Source organism: Sitophilus oryzae, unplaced genomic scaffold (genome assembly GCF_002938485.1).
Source record: "Sitophilus oryzae breed Bouriz unplaced genomic scaffold, Soryzae_2.0 scaffold_1660_pilon_pilon, whole genome shotgun sequence".
NCBI lineage: Eukaryota > Metazoa > Arthropoda > Insecta > Coleoptera > Curculionidae > Sitophilus > Sitophilus oryzae.
Genome location: NW_022146348.1, coordinates 478324 through 499784, shown reverse-complemented (window position 1 = coordinate 499784; position 21461 = coordinate 478324). Strand labels below are relative to the sequence as shown.

Genomic DNA, 21461 nt, shown 5'->3' with positions numbered 1-21461 from the left:
TAGCTCATAAGATTTAATTCCAACTAACATGGTAAACTGAAAAAAACAGGTCTGATCTATTTTAATATGTTTAAATAATGTAGCAAATTTGAAGGTAGGCTTTATCAGGAAGTATTGCGATATGAATTACACAATGGCAACACTGCACAAAATTCTATTAAATTTTGTTTGTAGAAAACTGTTTTCTTTTCAATTTATTGTCCTCTATTATGTAGTAGCGAAACTACCACATCAAAATATCTGATTTGGAGACAGACTTTTAAAGCCTGTCTCCTTTTGCTACCTACAATTTTATACATGTAACGAGGCTTCTGTTGCGTAGCTAGATATTCTGTGCTACTAGGCTGCCTGCGACCACGCGCTAAGTTCGTTGTGCAATCCGGACGCTCAATTACATAAGATATTTGTACAGGAAAGGCATAGTTAATGTTATATATGTTGCTAGTAAAAATCAATGTGCCGATATTTCTACAAAGCCTTTGTCACGTCAATATTTTTCAGATATGCGAAGTAAATTAGGTATCAAAAACATGTTTTTTTTATGTTGTTTACTTAATATCGGCTCGTTCAAAATTGCTCAAATTTGGCATATGTATTCAGCATACGCAGCCTTTTCAAAAACCTGTCGTAAATAGGTTTCGCTGTAAAATCAATAGGGGAGCCAATATTTTGCGGGGAGCCAATAATTACTAATAACTAGTTTAAAATTTGCATGTGGGGTGCATGGGTGTTTTTCCAAAAACCTGCATTTTTAAAAACCCACTGTAACTTTTTAACCATGGAACGTTTTGTATTTCTAGGAATATACCGTAGTGGCCAAAAGTATGGAAACTTTTTTAATTTGTCATTTATGCTGAGAAATTAAAATATGAAATAAAACGACTTATATAATCGTGACCTACAAATAATTTCCTACAAAACCTAATACATTTAAATAAAAAATTACAGATATCAAAAAATATATAAAAAATTATGAATATTCTCTTGGTCAAAAGTATGGAAACTTAAGAAGAATGTTTATTAAAATTCAAGATAATATAAAAATTACTAATATTTAGTGGAATATCCCTTTGAATTAATTACTTCTCTACATCTTCGTGGCATCGAATCGATCAATCTCGTACAATTTTTACTGGAAGTGGCCGCCCATTCAGTTTTTAGCACTTCTCATAATTCATTTTTATTTGAAATAGAATGGCTTCGAATTTTGCTATCTAAATGGTCCCATAAATTTTCTATGGGGTTAAGATCCGGAGTCTGTGAGGGCCAATCCATTAGTGGAACATTATGTTCATTTAACCAATTTTGAACAAACCGAGATTTGTGCTTGGGATCATTGTCTTGCTGGAACAACCATCTGAGTGGCATTTCTTCATCAGCATGAGGCAGCATATTATTCTCCAATATGTCTTTGTAGAAAAAACGGTCCATTATCCCATCAATTTTAACAAGAGGACCAACCCCTGAGCGAGAAAAACACCCCCATACCATTATACTCCCAACCCCATGTTTTACTGTGGGCATCTGGTACTTATGGCTGTACCGTGTACCTTTTGGTCTTCGGACATAACGTCTCCCGTCACTACCAAACAGTTGAAACTTGCTTTCGTCGCTAAACAGTACAGTATTCCATTTCTGGTAAGACCAGGTGAGATATGATCTTGAGGAAATTTAAAGCGGGCCATCCTATTTTCTTTGATATTAGTGGTTTCTTCACCGCAACTCTTCCAAAAAAGTCCCATATCATCCAACCTTCTTCTCACCGTGCGTGCAGACACCGATATTCCCTTTCACCCATTTCTCGAGAAATGTCTGTGGATGTTTTTCATGGATCTCCCATTGATATTCTCTTCATTACTTTCATTGTCCTGTTGCACAACTTTCTTGGTCTTCCTGACTTAAAAGCTGTTGAAACGTTCCCTGTTTTATTAAATTTACGAATTATTTTCGAAACGGTGCCTTTTAAAATGTTTAAATGTTTACTTATTTGAATTTGTTTATAACCGCTCTTGTATAATTCAACTATTTTCTTTTTTAAATCCGTAGAGAAATATTTAGACTTGGGCATGATGTTTATATTTATCTGAAGCATATCGTACCGTTTATCAGCTTAAACTAAATAATTTTAATGTATTTATTTATGGTTTCCATACTTTTGGCCACAAGAAATCTATCGTTCTCCTACAAAAACTGCTAAACAGATTTTTTTCGCTGTGTAATTTTTGGAATTGTTTTATTTGCTGATAAGCTGTTCATTTATATTCCTGAGAGTTTAAGCATAGCAATATTTTCTGTGATATTTTAAAAAAGTAAAAAGTTTCCATACTTTTGGCCACCACTGTATTTCCCATCCACCTTTTTAGAATAATTCACGAGTTATCAATAGAAAAATTGATTTTTTAAATGGGACTGTATATTTTAAATTAATTGAAAATAACTTCTACCTTTCCAAAAATATCGCATATTTGACATTTTGCTTGATTTCTTTTCGAACTAGTTTTGAGCAAATTTAATGTCGATTTAACAAAAAAGTTACAGCGATTTGTTAAAAATGCATATTTTTGAAAAACACCCCGTAACTCCGAAACGGTAACAGATAACAGATATCGATATGCGGTTTTCACCATCACGTTTTTGACAAAAATTGAGCTCCAGACACCGATATTAGTTTTTGTCTCCTATAGAAAAGGGTGTTTCCATTTAAAAGCGTCGAATTTGACCCACCCTGTACATCAGAAAATTCTAGGTACAGGAAAAAAACAAACATGTACAAAAAATTCGTCTTGCATAATATAATTACTAAGGGTACGTTTATGTTGGAGCTGCGATAAACGATAAAAGCAGTGAATTAGCGCTGCTCTTATCGTTGCGCAACTGCCAACCGTGTCTCGACGCGTTGCTGCAATATAAACACCTACATATAAATTAATATAATAATATTCTTTGCTTCGCTACGATCGCTGCTCTTATCGTTTATCGCCGCTCCAACATAAACGCACCCTAATAGTGGATACAGCTATACCACGGCATATAAATCACACGGCAGGCTAACTCTGCCCAGATCCCATTGTTTTAAATTTCTATAAAAGTTGACCTTGAAAACACCATTATGGGTGCCGAGTCAGGGCCGGATTAAAACGTATCAAAAAATTTCCCAGAAAATAAACTATTGGTAGACAGGGTGGTATTAAAAAAATACTGTAATTGACTGAAACTGAATTTTATTTACACAATACTGTTATCTAACCAAATGAATCGTTAACCGCGCATGCTCCTCGAAAATTAACCATGAAAAAATCAATTAACCATTTAACTGTAGAGAATAGACAATTAAAATTAAAAAACATGCCAGGAGTTACAAACAAGAATTAAAGAAATACCCAATAAAATATCTATTGAACAATCTAAAGAGGCTACGTACAAATTATGTCCATCAATGGACATAGCAAATTTTGTTAATATTCATCATAATATAATATTAATATCATCAAGTGTAATTTATTTTATAATAGTGGTCGTGATAATATTGTAGGTTTTGAGGACCAGAAGGGGAACAGAGAGTTTAAACCAACTCGGGTGTCTAATGTTGTTATGGTAAGAGGTATCTCTACCAATGGAAAGCAGTCCCTAGCTTATTTTACAAACTTTTATTTAACTTGCTTTGTATGTATGTTTGTTCGGGGAAATCTTTAGAAGCACTTCCTTTCATTGTAGGAAATTGAAATTTGGCATGTAGGTTCAGTCCCGATGACAATACATTTTCTTCAAGGCACGACCCGAATTTCTGACAGCTGTCAAAAAAATTTCAAAGTTGTCCGATTTTGATAAAAATCGATACACAGGATGGCCATGGGCTAAAATGAAAGAAAAAAAAATTGAGCTGTCAAATTTGACAGCTGTCAAAAAAATCTCAAAATTGTTCGATTTTGATAAAAATCTATATATTGGATGCTCCCTACCCCATAGTCGGTTTTCATTTTATTTGTCTTACATTTGAACTGTCAAATTTGACAGCTGTCGTTTTTTTTTAAGTTCTCCTTTTTTAATGAAAGTCGATATACATATTATTAGGATTTAAAGGCGGCATCCATTTTTCTCAAAGAGACCTGGTTCAAATTAAAAAATTATTATTAGGATTAGCGATGGGAACTATCGAATGAATTAGACTATCGAATGGTTACTGAATGAATGATTTCAACTATCGAATGGTTTCATTCGAATAAAATCATTCATTCATTTGTATACTAAAGCATATGTGACAACCTCGCCGTGCGACTAAATGGTTATCGTTAAGCCACGACTATCGAATGCTTTAGATAAATGAAATTTAGTATTCGTTTGATTTTTGTCTGCGTCAGTGCATTATTAGTTCTTCCAAATTTTTATAACTTGCCTTCTAAATACTGTGCTATTTTTGCGTTTATTAAAATATTTAAAATACTAAAGTAGTAGTGTTTTTTTTAAATTGACGATTGTGTACGTGTGCAGGTGGTCAAAATTTTTCCAAAAATTTGTGTGATTTTCCGATCTTTCAATTATTTAATTTTATACGGTATATGGTCTATTTTTTTAATGGGAAATTTTGAGAAGTAACAATTTTTAAGAGGGATGAGGTGAACTTACAATTAATCTTAAAAATACATATGTATTTGTATTTTAGGGGTTTTAGTAATATGAATTAGTTGAACTTAATAATCATATTTAAGTAATGTGGTAATGTGGTTAAGTAAATGGTTATCGAACTCAAATTTTGGGGTGAGAAAATTAAATTGATTGATTAAAGTTTTACACGTGCCAATTTAAAAAAAAAAGTTAACGATATTTGTATTTTGTTTATGCTAATTCTCTTACATGTAGATTTTTGCGAAGAAATATTTCATTTATTTTTTAAAGTAAATGCCAGTAAAAGCAAATATTAGTTTTAAATAATAATACAAAGTAATAAACATATATAATTTTGATTTCTAATTTTTTATTTATATTCTTCTTCTATTACACTGCATGCTTAGAAAATTAATAAATGTTTATATTTCATGATTTTAAAATTTGTTGTTAATATAACAAATTAGTTCTGTAATTATTATTATTTAATAAACCAACGTTGCCAAAAAATTTAGAGACTATATTATTTTTAAATAGGATCTAATATAAATAACTTTGACTTCTAATTTGTTGTTTATATTTTGCTACTACTTATAAAAATGTTTATATTAAATGATTTTAAATTTTGGTGTTAATAGGTATAATAAATTATTACTGTTATTATTATTTATTAAACCAGTTTTGCTTAAAAACATTAAAAATCATTTTCCTACATCCAAAATAAAAATTATTATTGCAGTGTAACAACAGCATATTAATAAAAAAAATGCAAAATATATAGTCATACCACAGGTCATACTATCCCTAACTAACTATAATACCCAAGAATAATATTCTTTGCTAATACCAACTAATACGAATATACGGCAACAGCGCCGTTCATAATGTATTTTCTGTGTAAATACTGGCACCTCAATAAAAAAAATAACGTGTCCTTATCTTTATCTGACTCAAAATCAAAAATTTTCCGGCTTTTTTCATACCATTGCCACCGACCGCCGCCGCTGTCGGGTTTCTAGAAAGAAACCTACGTCGCCGGGCGATAACTAAAATCCAGTTTATATTTTATGATAATCGATCCTGACGAATAAATGAATTTTACAAATGAATGAATTTTATAAATGAATGGTTTTTGCTGCCGAATTAATATATTTCAAGGCAGATGACGCATCTATTCGATATTTTTATTCGAATAGTTTTCAACGAATGTTTTCTTACTAGCTATCGAATTATTCGAATGAATTGCAACTATCGAATGTTTCGATAGTTCCCACTACTAATTAGGATGCCCATAGGAAGTTATTTAAGAAAAAGAATTGAGTTTAAGTGTGTGGCTCTGAGAAACCAGCATAACTAAAAAGTAAAAAATAAATTTAAGAAAAAGAACTTCTTAAAAACAAGGTTTTATTTAAATACATTAAAAAGAAAAAAAACTTTTATTATGGACTTATAACGTCATTACAGAATTTTATATTATATAAAAGCTTGTCGCGAGATGCGAAATTTGAGTGTATAGTTGCACTCATAAAAATCTGGTACGACAACTTTATCTTGTAATTCCTAATTCCTGTAATTCTTGTAATTCCAATATCTTGTAAACCTATCATTATTCCCATCCAGGATAAATTCATCCAGTTTAGAAGAACATTTAAAAAACGTTGTGTCCGAATATTACACACGGGTAGAGAAAATTGCCAAAATAATCTGGCAAAAATCTTATTAAAAACGGCAGACCTTATTGTTTACGTCGGAATCCGTAACATTATTATAAAAAACAACGAGACCTCTGTTCTTTTCTCTCTGAATTGTCATGAGCTATCCATAAAAATTAAAAATAGATACGGATAATCAGAAAAACAGTAATTTAGAAATGAATCTTGTTTGTCATTTTGCAGGATACCTAATAATAAAAATTACTTTGAACGCCGTAGGCAATGATTGAGTATTAAAACTAAAAGAATTTCGGACTTCCATTGTACTACTAAACTACAAAAACCAAATATATCACACACAATAAACAAAAATAAAAAAACAAAAAATATCACTCAAAAAAAGAATGAAATAAATTAAGCCGCACGCTACTGACTCAAAGCTGCCGTAACTGTATATCTCGATGACAAAGACTACGACCGACTACGACACTGGTTAATTTCTGTTGCTGGCACCCATAATGGCGGCGCGCGCTAGGATATGCGCGTAGCGTTCCCGTCAAAGCGAGTTGGCCTGCCGTGTGATTTATATGCCGTGGCTATACGGTGATCAGAAATCAACTAACCAAATGCAAAAATATAAACAGAGTTCGCAAACAAAATACCAATAAACGTTTTTGTTTGGTCAGATCTGTAAATTCTGGAACTTCCCGTATGAATATTCCGCACCCGGATTTCAAGGGCAAATGTTTCAAAATGTCTGAATAATCGCAGTGTCCGGTTTGCAGGAGTGCCCGAACTAGCGACTGTCCGAACTATTGGAGTTAAACTGTATGGAAGAAATAACATAAAGACATCAACTTACTGATTTTACAGCTGCAGTACGTAAAAAAGCCATAGGGTCACTCATAAAAAATTGTACATATGGTCCAATATGGCGTACAATTTTAGTGGGCGTAAAAAATTTAACCATTAATGATAACTGTCTTAAAAATTGTTCCTTGATTTTCCATAAGAACGCTGTTTTACCAACTTTCATATTTCTATTAATAACTTCAAATACTTTGGGCAGTAAGTAAAGCCTTTCCTTGGGACTAATAAACTCAAAAAACCGAGCTAGATTATCTACTAGCACATCTTGACACTAAAATATTAATAAATTTTAGCATATTCAACAGACTGAACTTTTTTTTTAGTTACTCTTAGCATATTCATCAAACTTGGTGTGTAGATGTGGGAGAACAATATCTCAAATGGAAAAACTAAATCGTCGGCCATTTTTGGTCCTAAAATTGCTGCCAATTCGTGTAAACTACTTGCAATGATCAATCTGTGTTCATCACACCCATGTTCTAAAACAATCAGGTAAGATATCTCAGAAAGACAAAATAGATTAAGATTACCTGCCAGAGTATGTACAGTCTCTTTAAATAAAAGCCAGCTTTCCTTACCCAATGTTAAAAGTATAGCAGGCAATACATAAAGACGTACACTGTTTAGATTTTCATTGTCACTGGAATCTTCACAAGACAATGAAATAAAACTTTCAACTAATTCGCGCGGGACAACATTCTGAGGAGCATTATGTTCTGTCATGTTTCTAATATCTATATTTATACCTAAAAAATACAAAGCACTGGTAAAATCAAAATGTACAGGGGGGTCAAATTCGACGCTTTTAAATGGAAACACCCTTTTCTATAGGAGATAGACGAAAACTAATATCGGTGTCTGGATCTCGATTTTCATCAAAAACATGATGGTGAAAACCGCACATCAATATCTGTTACCGTTTCGGAGTTACGGGGTGTTTAGTGACGGAAACAGTACTGGGAAAATTTTCAGGTCAGGGGCTTGGAACACCCTCACAAAGAAAATTCCACTTCTCCAACTCCCAGTGGATGACATACCAAGAATTTACAACTTTGAGAAACACCTCACTGTAGTATTGAGTAATAAAAAGGATTGGAAGAAAGAAACGCTTACTCAGCATATAAAAGACCATACCATCACGTGGTATACTGATGCTTCCAAAACCAAAGCAGGGACAGGGATAGGAGTATTTGGGCCGAAAACTGAATACTCCGAACCAATGGGCACCTACCCCAGTATCCTTCAGGCAGAAATTCGCGCTATCGAAAGATGCGTACAATTTATCTTAGATAGGAACTATCGAAACAGGAAATTGCCATCCTATCCGATAGTCAAGCAGCACTTAACGCGATCAACTCAGTAACCATCAATTCGAAGTTGGTCAAAGAATGCCTGGAGAAGCTCAACGAATTAGGCAAAGAAAATAAAGTCCTCCTACTCTGGGTGCCTGCTCACCAAGGGATAGAAGCAAATGAAAAAGCAAATTATCTAGCTAGAAAAGGAGCGAACACTCCACTAATTGGACCAGAACCGTTCTGTTTTCCAAACGGGAACCAACTGAAAGCGGAACTGAAGAATCTGGAAGACTCCATCGGTAACTTGGAATGGGTGTCCTCCAACGGTCTAAGACACTCGAAAAAGTCCTTAGAACTTATGACCGAGAAAAATCAAAGGTTTTCCTTGATTTAAGTAAAAACAATCTTCGGATTGTCACGGGGTTTCTAACAGGACACTGTCTCCTCAACGAACACCTCAGTACGCTGAAACTGAGAAACAACGGCGAATGCAGATTTTGTGGGGAAAATGGGGAAACACCAGAACACCTTATCACTGAGTATGCCGAGACGACGACCATTCGTGCCATGAACCTTGGCACGTCTGATGTCGAGGATGGAGAGCTGGCCTCTGTGGAGCCGTCTCAGATTCTGGCTTTTCTTAAAGCCCTGAGACTGTATGACGAGTTATAACTCGTTATAACTCAAGAAAGGGGAACACACAATAGATCTATAAGGTCGCGGTGATTAACTCCCCTTCTAAACATTCTACATTCTACGGGGTGTTTTTTCAAAAATGTGCATTTTTAACAAATCGCTGTAACTTTTTTGCTATCGAAAATTTTGTATTTCTATAAAAACATTTCCAAAGCATCTTTTTACCTAGAATTTAATGGTTTAAGTATATTTTTTTTAAAATTAATAATTTAAGAGTTATCAACAGAAAAATTGATTTTTTATTTGAGACACCCTCTATATTTTTAATTAACTGAAAAGAATTTAAAATTACCTTTCCAAAAATATAGCACACTTGATATTTTGTTATAATCCCCTTCGAAATACAGAATTTTTAAAAGTTTGCCACTTTTATTGATGATATGCCCTTAATGGAACTCGAAAACATTTTTTTTCCAGCAAGAGGACGCACCGCCTCTGATCGCTGAAGTTATCAGCAAATTTTTGCATCCAATTTCAAGAATAATTGAATAGCCAACCAAGATTCCAGCCGTTGGCCGTCGAGGCCGCCTGACTTAGTGCCCATGGATCTAATCCTATCGATATATTTGCAGAAAAATAAAGGTTCCTTATTCTTCCGTATAATCTAGACAAGAATTAGAAATACTTAGCAGTTATGAGAGGGTATCTTTCACCCCCACTGAGTTAATGAATTCCGCGAGAAATGTTCAAAAACTGCCCCGTCTGTCCATAACAGAAGACGGTCGATATGTCGAACACCTATAGCAAAATCTCATGTCTTGGTTTGCTATTTATTTTTCTTGTTATTAGATATAGTTTAAATGTGTTGATGTTGACTAAATATATTTTAAATAGTTATAAAATTCTGCATCTCTCATAGCAAATATTATTTTCGTATTAATTGATGCTCACAGCTAGATTTTTTTGCATTACAGCCGGTGACGTTCAAAGCCTACTCATTTAAAGCGGGCGAATTTTTATATACTCTATATCTCGAAGAGGAATCGAACAAAATATCAAGTGTGTTATATTTTTAGAAATGTAATTTTAAATTATTTTCAATAAATTAAAAATACACAGGGTGTCCCATATAAAAAATCAAATTTTCTGTTGATAATTCTTAAATTAATAATTTTAAAAAAATTATACTTAAACCATTAAATTCTACGTAAAAAGGTGCTTTGGAAATGTTTTCATAAAAATACAAAATTTTCCATAACAAAAAAGTTACAGCGATTTGTTAAAAGTGCATATTTTTGAAAAACACTCCGTAACTCCGAAACGGTAACAGAATCGATATGCGGTTTTCACTATCATGTTTTTGACAAAAATTGAGCTCCAGATACCGACATTAGTTTTCGTCTATCTCCTACAGAAAAAGGTGTTTCCATTTAAAAGCGTCGAATTTGACCCACCCTGTACATCAGAAAATTCTAGGTACAGAAAAAAACAAAAATGTACAAAAAATTCGTTTTGCATAAGATAATTACTAATAGTGGATACAGCTATACTGTGAATCAGGAACCAACAAATTAAATTTTGTTTAGATTAAAAGTTTATTCAGATCAAATATTCTCCAAACGCTAACTCTCAAAGTTATTGTAAAAATTGTCATAAATTCTATTAAAAATACACGTCTGAAAAACTACTGTTGTAAAAACATGATAGACTTGGAAAAGGAAATAAAAAAAACTTAGACAAACTTACAGCATAAATAAATACAATGACGATGGATAATGTGAGACGGGATATCAATCTGATGTTTTTTAAATTTTATGTTTAATTATTATTTATTACAAATTCGGTGCAATTAAAGTTTATGTCCATTATATACGTATAAAGCGTACCAAATGCAATTAAAGTTTATGTCCATTATATACGTATAAAGCGTACCAAATGCAATCAAAGTTTAGGCCTCCAGTTGATGACGTCACGAATAAGCTGTGCGGCCTTGTTATTACGGTGGTTACGACTCAGCGCGCTGTCAATAACGGTCCAGCCTGTGCCATAAAGCTCCGCGCGCACTGAAGGGGTATCGGCGAGAGCGAGCGGCACGACCGCACAAAGGGCTAAAACCGATATCTAGGTGGTAATAATTCACTTTAAAATTCGTCTATTTTGACAATATAACTAACAACTATCAAGAAAAATAATTAATTATAATCAGAAATTACAATGATAATATTTATCAAAGTTCAAACTGACGACTTTCAAAAAATATGCGATTTGTTTGCTTTTTTTTCGTAAACATTACAAGTTTAAACTATATTTTCACATAGAAGGCCATGCCAAGCACTATGACAACTCTAATAACAAAATAAATAGCTTGTTTAAAGTGACATTTCAAGTAGCAGGTCGTAGTTTATCAAAAGTTTACGAAGTTTAAGCTGAAATGAGTTGTGATAATCGTAAGTATTATTAAAATCTATTATTTTTCGGTTTTATAAATGAGAAATAGTAAAAGGCCAAGTAATGCCAAGAAGAAAAATGCATTTTTCAATAGTCTGGAGTATTAGCTTTTCGGCAATATATTTTAGTTTTTGCGGAAACTTGCGAAACAGTTTCTTTTTTCTTGTTTTAGGAATCATGTTTAACGTCTCTAGAAGAGCGTTTTTTCAAATATGGCATCAGTCTGTAAAGAAAAATTCGTATGAATCTTTGCTTACAATTTTAATGGAAAACTATCAAGTGAGGACAGCACAAAGAAACTCAGGCTCGGTGGAAAGTCATTGTTTGCGATTTTTCAAAGAAAATTAAAAGAAAGATGGGAAAAGTCGGGCAGAAAAAATGAACTATTTTTAAAGTATGCGGACTTGTTAGATGGGGATGATTTAAATTTTCAAATGACTATTAATGATTGTGCAGTGTCAGAACAACCGAGATCGTCGGACGACTGCCGAAACCATCTCGAAGAAGTTAAATATCGATCAAAGAAAAAAAGTTCAATATTTGCTTTCTTCCGGTGTTGAAGAACTAACGTTTGCAACTGAGGTGGCTCTCAGAAGTGATGGCAAAAAGAGATGCAGCCAATTTAATAAAGGAAATTAGTTCGGCATCGCCAAATCGCTCAACCCAGATCAAGCTTTTAAGACGGGAAAAGGAAAACAAAAACGTGCGACAATACAGCAGGGATGAGGCTTTGGCTCTTTATGTAGATTGCAGATTGACAAAACAATCATATATTCATCTGAGAAAAAGTGCTCGTGAAGCAGGGCATTTCCTATATCCACAGAATATCTAGCTACGCAGCAGAAGCCTCGTTACATGTATAAAATCGTAGGTCTCAAAAGGAGACAGGCTTTAAAAGCCTGTCTCCAAATCAGATATTTTGATGTGGTAGTTTCACTACTACATAACAGAGGGCGATAAATTTAAAAGAAAACAGTTTTCTACAAACGAAATTTAAAAGAATTTTATGCAGTGTTGCCATTGTGTAATTTATATTGTAATATTTCCTGATAAAGCCTGGCGTGCGATTGGACTTATACTTGGTATAGTAAGTATCTTCGGTGACATTGTAATATGATGGTAGTATGATGCATATAAAGTGGTACCTTAATATAGTACCATATTACGATACCACTTCCTGACGTTCGATTGGGCTCATATTTGATTATACTTGTGTATTTTTGATGGCATTACAATATTATGGTACCATGAAGCATATCAAGGGGTACCATAATGTAGTACCATATTACGATACCATTTCCTGGCGTTCGATTGAGCTTAAACTTTGTATACTACGTATTTTCGGTAACATCGTAATATGATGTTCACCATGGAGCATATAAATTGGTACCTTCTATAGTACCATATTATGATACCACTTCCTGACGTTCATTTGGGCTCATATTTGATATATACTTACACATTTTTGATGACATTGCAATATGATGGTACAATGATGCATCTACTATGATGCATATATAAAGTGGTACCTTAATATAGTACAACATTACGATACCACTTCCTGACGTTCGATTTGGCTCATATTTGATTATACTTGCGTATTTTTGATGACATTGCAATATTATGGTACCATGAAGCATATCAAGGGGTACCATAATGTAGTACCATATTACGATACCATTTCCTGGCGTTCGATTGGGCCCAAATTTGATATACTTGTGTTTCTTTATAAAGATTTGTTTAATTAATAATTTTAATTTATTTTACGAATTTTAATTTATTGTACGATGTCGTGACAGCAACTTTTATGCCGAACTAATATATTATTAATTATACCTGTGTCACTTTTTAAAGTCTATCTAGGTCTATATAAATAAGGTGGCAAACAGAAAAAAATTGTTATTATAGTATTTTTTTAGTCAATTAACATTTTTTGTACTGCATTTTAATAAATCATTTCCATTATTATTAAACGTATATTTCATTACTAACGTTTCAGCATTAATAAATATCACTATCAATCGCCTTGTATATTCTTAATTTTAAAGGTAGTTAAAGTTATTTTCTTAGTTAACATAAAAAAGTAGTGTATATTAAAAATGTATTTTGAGAGTATATGTTTTCTAATAATATACATAAAATTAAACTATTTTAAAAGCCAAACGAATAATTAATATAAGTGTATCTGACAAGAAACGAAGAATAGAAAGAAATTATTATACACCAAAAAAAGAATGGGATGCCAATTAAAGTCTGTTTGAATCTGGCAACTGTGCATTTTTAGCCGAGCTTCAAGGCCGTCGATCTACGTCGATCCAAAACCGAAAGTTGAAAATTTCCAATTATATTCTGATTATGATATTGTCACGCCATCTAGTATTCTATTTGTGCAATTTTAGCTCTTTCATTTCGAGTATTTTTCTGTTGCGTAGCTAGATATTCTGTGCTATATCATATCCATCATATATTGAGCTGCAAAAAGCAAAAAATGAATGTAGTCCATTAAGTGAATTTATTAGTGTTTGTGAGACAAAAGCAGAAATTGATCTTCAGGCGTTACTTGATCATACTGTGCAACGTTTGTCTATAGTGCAAGAATCTGTTTTAAAGCAGTTTGCTTCAACTTCGATAAGGGTAAGTGAACTTCTTTTAATTAGTAAGTAGGGATGCGATGGTAGTTCCGGGCATAGTAGATATAAGCAAAAATTTAATAATTCCTTTGAAGCTGATGATGAATATTTGTTTACTTTTTCTTTTGTGCCTATTAAAATGCACCCTATTAATGATCCGCAAACCCTCATTTGGCAGAATCAAAGCACGTCATCAACCAGACTATGCCGTCCAATAAAATTTCTATTTTCAAAAGAAACAAATGATATGGTGAACTTAGAAACAAAAGTTATTCCGAACCAAATTTTAAAGTTACGTCCAACGGAAGTCAGTCTTAGTAATGGAAACTGTTCAATAAATATCCATCATCAGCTTCTTTTGACGATGGTTGATGGGAAGGTGTGCAATACGCTGACTGGTAACAAATCTTCTCAGACCTGTTATATCTGCAAAGCAACGCCAAAAACTATGAACTTAGAGCCAAATAAGGCATCTATCATTGTTGAGAACTATGGGTTTGGCCTTCTACTACTTTACATGCATGGATAAGATCTTTTGAATGTCTGTTGCATATTAGTTACAAATTAAATTTAAAATCGTGGCTTGGCAAAAGGCAGTGAATCTAAAGCTGAAATTGAAAAAGCAGAAGTCAGAAATCCAAAGAAAATTTAAAATAGAAATGGGATTAATTGTAGATAGCCAAAGCCTGGTTTCGATCAACCAATGATGGCAACACGCACAGAAAATTCTTCCAAAGCCCACAAAAGAGTGCAGATATTACAGGTCTGGATGAAAGAATAATAACTAGGTTTAGCGTCATTTTGCAGGCTCTTTCATCAGGGGTATGATGTAAATATTGAACAATTTGAGAAATACGCGGAAGAAACTAGAGAACTCTACCTAAGTCTTTATTCGTGGTAGTATATGCCAGTCACCTTACATAAAATTCTCTTCCATGCAGGTGATATAATAAGAAATTGTTTGGTGCCTATTGGGCAACTTTCCGACGAAGCTCATGAGGCATTAATTTAGAGAGCACAACACTCAAAAAATATCAAGAATTGCCACGAATAAAGACTTACTTAGAATGCTTCTCATATCATCTGATCCTCTAATAATAAAAATAACAAAAATAATAAAATAACAAAAATCAACGTCAACATTTTCCAAAGAAGTCTTTTAAAATGCCTTAGTCTTTTAAAATGCCCAGATATTAAAGCATCCCCACTTACTAATATTTCTGTAGATCACTTATCCGATGACGAAGCAAGCACAGACGAGTCTGATGAAAGTAAATTTTAAATTATTTATAGTTATACTCGTATGATAATGTTACATGATATAGTTATAATCATATTATATTTATTTATATACTTGTCATTATTAAATTTAGTTAAATTAGGAACTGAAACTTATTTATTGCTGCTAAATTTAACGTCAATGAATCTGTCAAGAAAAAAAAAATAAAGAAGATCAAATCGTTACGAGTTTTCAATTTTTTTTAATACATCATTTAATTTTTTTTTCTGAAAATGTTAATAAATTATTTAACATTTTAGTTTTTTACATTTGTCCGAGATATAATTAAGTCTTTTTCCACATTGCAAACTATTAAAACATTTTTACCACCTACTTCTTTAAAATTGTCCGCTGTGACCGGTCGGAAAGTCGATTGTAGCCGCGCACTGGAGTCGCACGATCGACGGTCGAGAGTACGTCACCAGCATAAATTTGAGCATAGACGAAGAGAAGTTTATTCAAATTCATTCGGCATTAATAATTAAAAATTATAAAGTATTATTACTATTTATATTTTTATGCAACTTTTTATATTTTATGCTTTATGATGGAAATTAATATTATTTAGATCTTAACCAAACACACATTAATATATTTAGATCTTAACAAACCACATAAAATTAGTGAAATAGAGTGAAAGATGGGGAAAAAATATACTACATAACCCTTCGCTTAACCGATTTTAACAAATTTGGTATCATTCAAAAGGGTTTAATTTGTTCTTTAAAAACAAAGCTAGATATGAAAAATAGTCAAATAAAACTTCTATTTTTAGTTTTTTAATCTAAATAAGTGTCATTACAAACATTTATATATAGCTTTTATTTTAAGTTTTTAAAATCTTTGTTTTAAGTCAGTAGGTAGTAAATAAAACAGAATCCTTGTGTTTATTTTGTTTATGATTGACGTGCTTTCGACTAATTTTATTTGGTCTTCTTTCAGAATCTATAATATACGTATAACTAATTTTCTACGTTTGCGGTAAGAAAACTTATATATTAAACACATTGTTAGTGATAAAATTGTATTGTATATTATAGATTCTGAAGAAGACCGAATTAAAAATTAGTCGAAACGTCAATCATTAAACTAAAATGTAAACACAAGTTTTCTGTTTTATTCACTTCTGACTTAAAAAACCAAGATTTTAAAAACTTAAAATATAATAAAAAAGTCAAAGAAAATTGAAAAAAAAAATATAAATAGTTTTTATAGTACCGTATTATCGAAAAGGAACGGCATCAGCGATGGCCATGAAATGAAGGTCGGTGCCATTTTATATGTAAATTTATATAGGAAATGTCATCAATCGTCATCTCCCATCCAACTGGACGCCGTTTTTTTCTATCATACGGTAGATATATGTACAAATATTTTATTCAAACATAAATATTATTTTCTCTATTTGTACCTTGTACGGAGCGATCAACATAGTAACATAGGATGACTATTTATCAGCTGTTATTACTAACGTCAAAACAAACCAAAAATTAAATAATATGATAAGTTTTTTGACGATATTTAAATTCGAGTTTCAAAGTAATGTGAGATAATCAAAACGAGATGAGAAATAAATGGGTTTAATCGGAAGATTTTCTAATTCAGTTATTGAATAAGTGTAGTAAACAATATAGGTTACGTGCTTGGAAGAAATTTTTATAAAGAACCGCATATTAAGTATGATATGGTCTCATACACTTTCGATTAATAATTCATCGGACATGTTTAATGTAAAACCGATCCACTAAAAACAGTCGTTCGGCGTAGACTATTCGTCCCCTCCCGTGCATTCTCTGATTTCGCCTGATGGCGCGAGTACCGCCGATAGCTCGAAGCGCATCGAGCGCACCGATCTAATGCGGTGCGCGGGCTTACATTTATTTTAACGTAAACTGAAAATTACGTGCCGCTCGCTCTCGCCGATACCCATTCAGTGCGCGCGGAGCTAAATGGTACCGATATAAGAGAAGTCCTAAATTTTAATTTTTGCAACTACCCTATTGAAAATAACTCGAATAATTTGACTATAGAGACAAAATATTGTTTTTTAGAGAATTATTAAACCAACTTTCGTTTACATAAACAAGGCACAAAGACCTTGATATCCTATATGATAAATCAGGGTTTCTTAATCTTTTTACAGTCACGGACCACTTTCGCAATTTGTACAATTCCACGGACCCCTATCAGAAATAATAGGGGAAAATAAAAAAGCCTTATTTACATAAAAAGAAAACGTTTATTAGTAGATTTATTACACGTACACTAGTAAATTAACGAGCAGGATGCTGCTGTTTAGCCCCAATGGGAACGTTAAATTGTGGAGTTATCTTCGACAAGGCAAGGGGCATATCATCTGCGACATTCAATCGGTTGCGACTTTTTGTTTATATTGAGACCAGAACCAAGAACCCTGCCTCGGCAAAGGTACGTAGTAGTAGCAAATGGTATCAGAACTAGTAGTGGGAAGTATCGAATGAATACTATCGAAACATTCGATAGTTGCAATTCATTCGAATAATTCGATAGTTAGTAAGAAAACATTCGTTGAAAACTATTCGAATAAAAATTATCGAATAGATCCGTCATCTGCCTTGAAATATTGTATTCTAGTAATTCGGCAGCAAAAACCATTCATTTATAAAATTCATTCATTTATGAAATTCATTTATTCGTCAAGATCGATTATAATAAAATATTAACTGAATTTCTTAGTTTGTCGCCCGGCGACGTAGGTTTCGGCAATGCTATGAAAGAAGCCGGCATCTTTGATTTTTTGCGGAGTCAGATATACATAGATAAGGACACATTATTTTTTTTATTGAGGTGCTAGTATTTACACAGAAAATACATTATGAAGGGCGCTGTTGCCATATTTTGGTATTAGTTGATATTAGCAAAGAATATTATTGTTTGGCTTTAGTTAGTTAGGGATAGTCTATATATTCTGCATTTTTTTATTAATATTCTGTGGTTACACTGCAATAATACTTGTTATTTTGGATGTAGGAAAATTATTTTTAATGTTTTTAAGCAAAGACTGGTTTAATAAATAATAATAACAGGAATAATTTGTTATACCTATTAACAACAAAATTTAAAATCATTTAATATAAATATTTTTTTAAGCAGTAGCAAAATATAAACAACAAATTAGATGTCAAAATTATTTATATTAGATCCTATTTAAAAATAATATAGTCTCTAAATTTTTGTGTGTGGCAACGTTGGTTTTATTAAATAATAATAATTACAGAACTAATTTGTTATATTAACAACAAATTTTAAAATCATGAAATATAAACATTTATTAATTTTCTAAGCATGCAGTGTAATGGAAGGAAAATATAAATAAAAAATTAGAAATCAAAATTATTTATATTAGGTGCTTTATATTACTATTTAAAAAATTATATTTACTTTACTGGCATTTACTTTAAAAAATAAATGAAATATTTCTTCGCAAAAACTACATGTAAGAGAATTAGCATAAAAGAATTAGCCAAATTAAATTGGCACGTAAAACTTTCATTTTAATTTTTCTCACCCTATAGTTTTGAGTTCGATAACCGCATTTACTTTTCTAACCACATTACTTAAATATGATTATTAAGTTCAACTTTAATTCATATTATTAAAAACATCTAAAATACAAATATGTATTTTTAAAATTAATTGTAAGTTCATCTCATCTCTTAAAATTGCTACTTCTCAAAATTTCCCATTAAAAAATATACCATATACCATATAAAATTAAATAATTGAAAGATCGGACTACGGAAAACCACACAAATTTTTTTTCATTTATTTTAACTATTTTAATAAACGCAAAAATAGCACATTATTTATACAGCGAAGTTATAAAAATTTGGAAGAACTAATAATGCACTGACGCACACAAAAATCAAACGAATACTAAATTTCATTTATCAAAAGCATTCGATAGTCGTGGCTCAACGATAACCATTTAGTCGCACGGCGAGGTTGTCACATATGCTTTAGTATACAAATGAATGAATGATTCTATTCGAATAAAACCATTCGATAGTTGAAATCATTAATTCATTAACTATTCGATAGTCTAATTCATTCGATAGTTCCCATCGCTAGTTATTATGACATGAGGAATCTCTTGATTCTTAAAGCCGCGAAACCAGACGAATTACCAAGCACTGCGGGAGCTCCATCGGTGCAGATACTACTAAGTTTAGTCTTCCAGTCTATATTTTGTTTGTCGAAAAACCTTTTTGTCGTTTCAAAAACATCTGAAGCCTTTGTAGTCTCCAAAAGTGAATTGCAAAAAAGAAACTCTTCTTTAATACTACGTGTGTCTTGTTGTACGTAACGGACAAATAGCAAGAGTTAGCTACATTGTGACACATCGGTGCTTTCATCTAATTGAATGCTGGATGGAAACGGTGAAGCAATTAATTCTTCAACAACTTGTAAAACATTTGACGACATTTCAACAATTCTAGAATTAATAACATCGTTTGATAAGGGAACAGCTTCAACTTTGTTTTTTTTATCCTTACGCGCATCGCGTAGTGTTTAGTGATTAAATACTTACTGAATTCGCCGCCCTACACTATTTCTTTTCTTAATCAATATGTTTACAATTAACTGGCGTAATGCGGACCGCGGACCCCTAATACACTTGCGATGGACCCCTAAGCGGTCCGTGGACCACACTTTAAGAAACCCTGTGATAAATAGACTCTGGATTCCCGTCAGAGCGGATCCCAATCTTTCGTCCTTACTAAAGATTTCCGCTGCAGGGATCAACTCAAATGAGACTATAACCGGTTTTTTTTTAAATAAATTAGCAGAATATTTATTGAAACTAAACAGTTGTAACTAACCTTTCTGTTCTACATTATCACTCTCAAAACTACTTAGCACTGATTTATTAGCATCATTCTCAAAATTGTCACTTAAGCTCATAGTTGAATATAGTTCTTCCAATCCAACTGTCTGAAATAGAAAAGAGAAAAAAGATATAATATATAATAATGTACTATACATCCTAAAAAAAAAAAAAAAAAAATTCAGATAATATTAGAAATGACCTTCATTTATGTTTCAGAAGACCGTCGTTGTTATCATCACTTAAATATTAACAATTTTTTGGTTATTTTATTAACTGGTTCCTTTGAATAAGAAGACTAAGGAAGGAGCATAATGCTATCCATGTATTCATGCATGGTGGGCGGAAAACGCACTCTAGGGTGGGGATCCTTGACAGTTCTGTTTGACGATTCATTTGACACATTGGAATTTGATTTGAAATTTTGTGGATTTGTCAGTCTTTACGGAGCTTATTTTATGTTATTTATTATTTATTCTACTACTGATAGTTGTATAAAGGTAGTAAATCTAGATGGAAATTGTGGCAGAACTAAATTAACAGTGACACTATCGCGATTTATCGAAAAAGACTCTAAGTGTGCGAACACAGTGCAAGCAGGTTTGCCGCTTACTGGTAGTCAACGCCAATCTGGGTACCTATTCTTGACATCGTTCGCAACTTTGCGTATACGCATCACGTGTATTGTTATAAACAGGGTATCCCAGAAATAAGTGCAAGTATTTTAAAGGGTGGTAGATCTCGATAAAAGAAAGATATTTTCTCTTATCGTTTTTCAAATAAGTCCAAAATAACGGAGTTATTTTACTTTGAAAATTTCCAAAAAAATGATCTTTTGCTAAAATTTTGAGAACCTTCTTCTTGATGTGCCTTCTCCTCATCGGAGGTTGGCGACCATCAATTGGAATTCCTTCCTGTCTTGAGCCAAACGGATAATTGCACTGGCCTCTCCTATATTAAACCACTGGCGCAAATTCCGCAACCAGGAAACCCGTTTACGCCCGATGCCTCGTCGTCCTTCAATCTGTCCCTCAACGATCAGCTGTAGGAAACTATATTTGTTACTTCGAAAAATATGACCAAAATATGCTGCTTTCCGTCGTTTTATTGTAGTCAATAGTTCTTGGTCCTTACCATAGACTTAAACTAAAACATAGACTGAGCATCTCATTCATAAATAGC

At 32.5% G+C, this 21461-nt stretch overlaps 1 protein-coding gene across 5 annotated transcripts in view; it reads right to left on the bottom strand.

Moving 5' to 3' along the window:
• The window catches only part of LOC115880903 (serine/threonine-protein phosphatase 4 regulatory subunit 1-like), a 358417-nt gene that overhangs the window by 19831 nt on the left and 317125 nt on the right, over positions 1 to 21461 (bottom strand). For all 5 annotated transcript variants that reach the window (XM_030898233.1, XM_030898229.1, XM_030898230.1 and 2 more), the window contains 4 exons: positions 20275 to 20386; positions 7655 to 7870; positions 7452 to 7603; positions 7117 to 7395 (listed from right to left, as the gene is read on the bottom strand). In XM_030898233.1, the coding sequence (XP_030754093.1) occupies positions 7117 to 7395; positions 7452 to 7603; positions 7655 to 7870; positions 20275 to 20386 (759 nt within the window). The remainder of the gene's footprint in view (positions 1 to 7116; positions 7396 to 7451; positions 7604 to 7654; positions 7871 to 20274; positions 20387 to 21461) is intronic.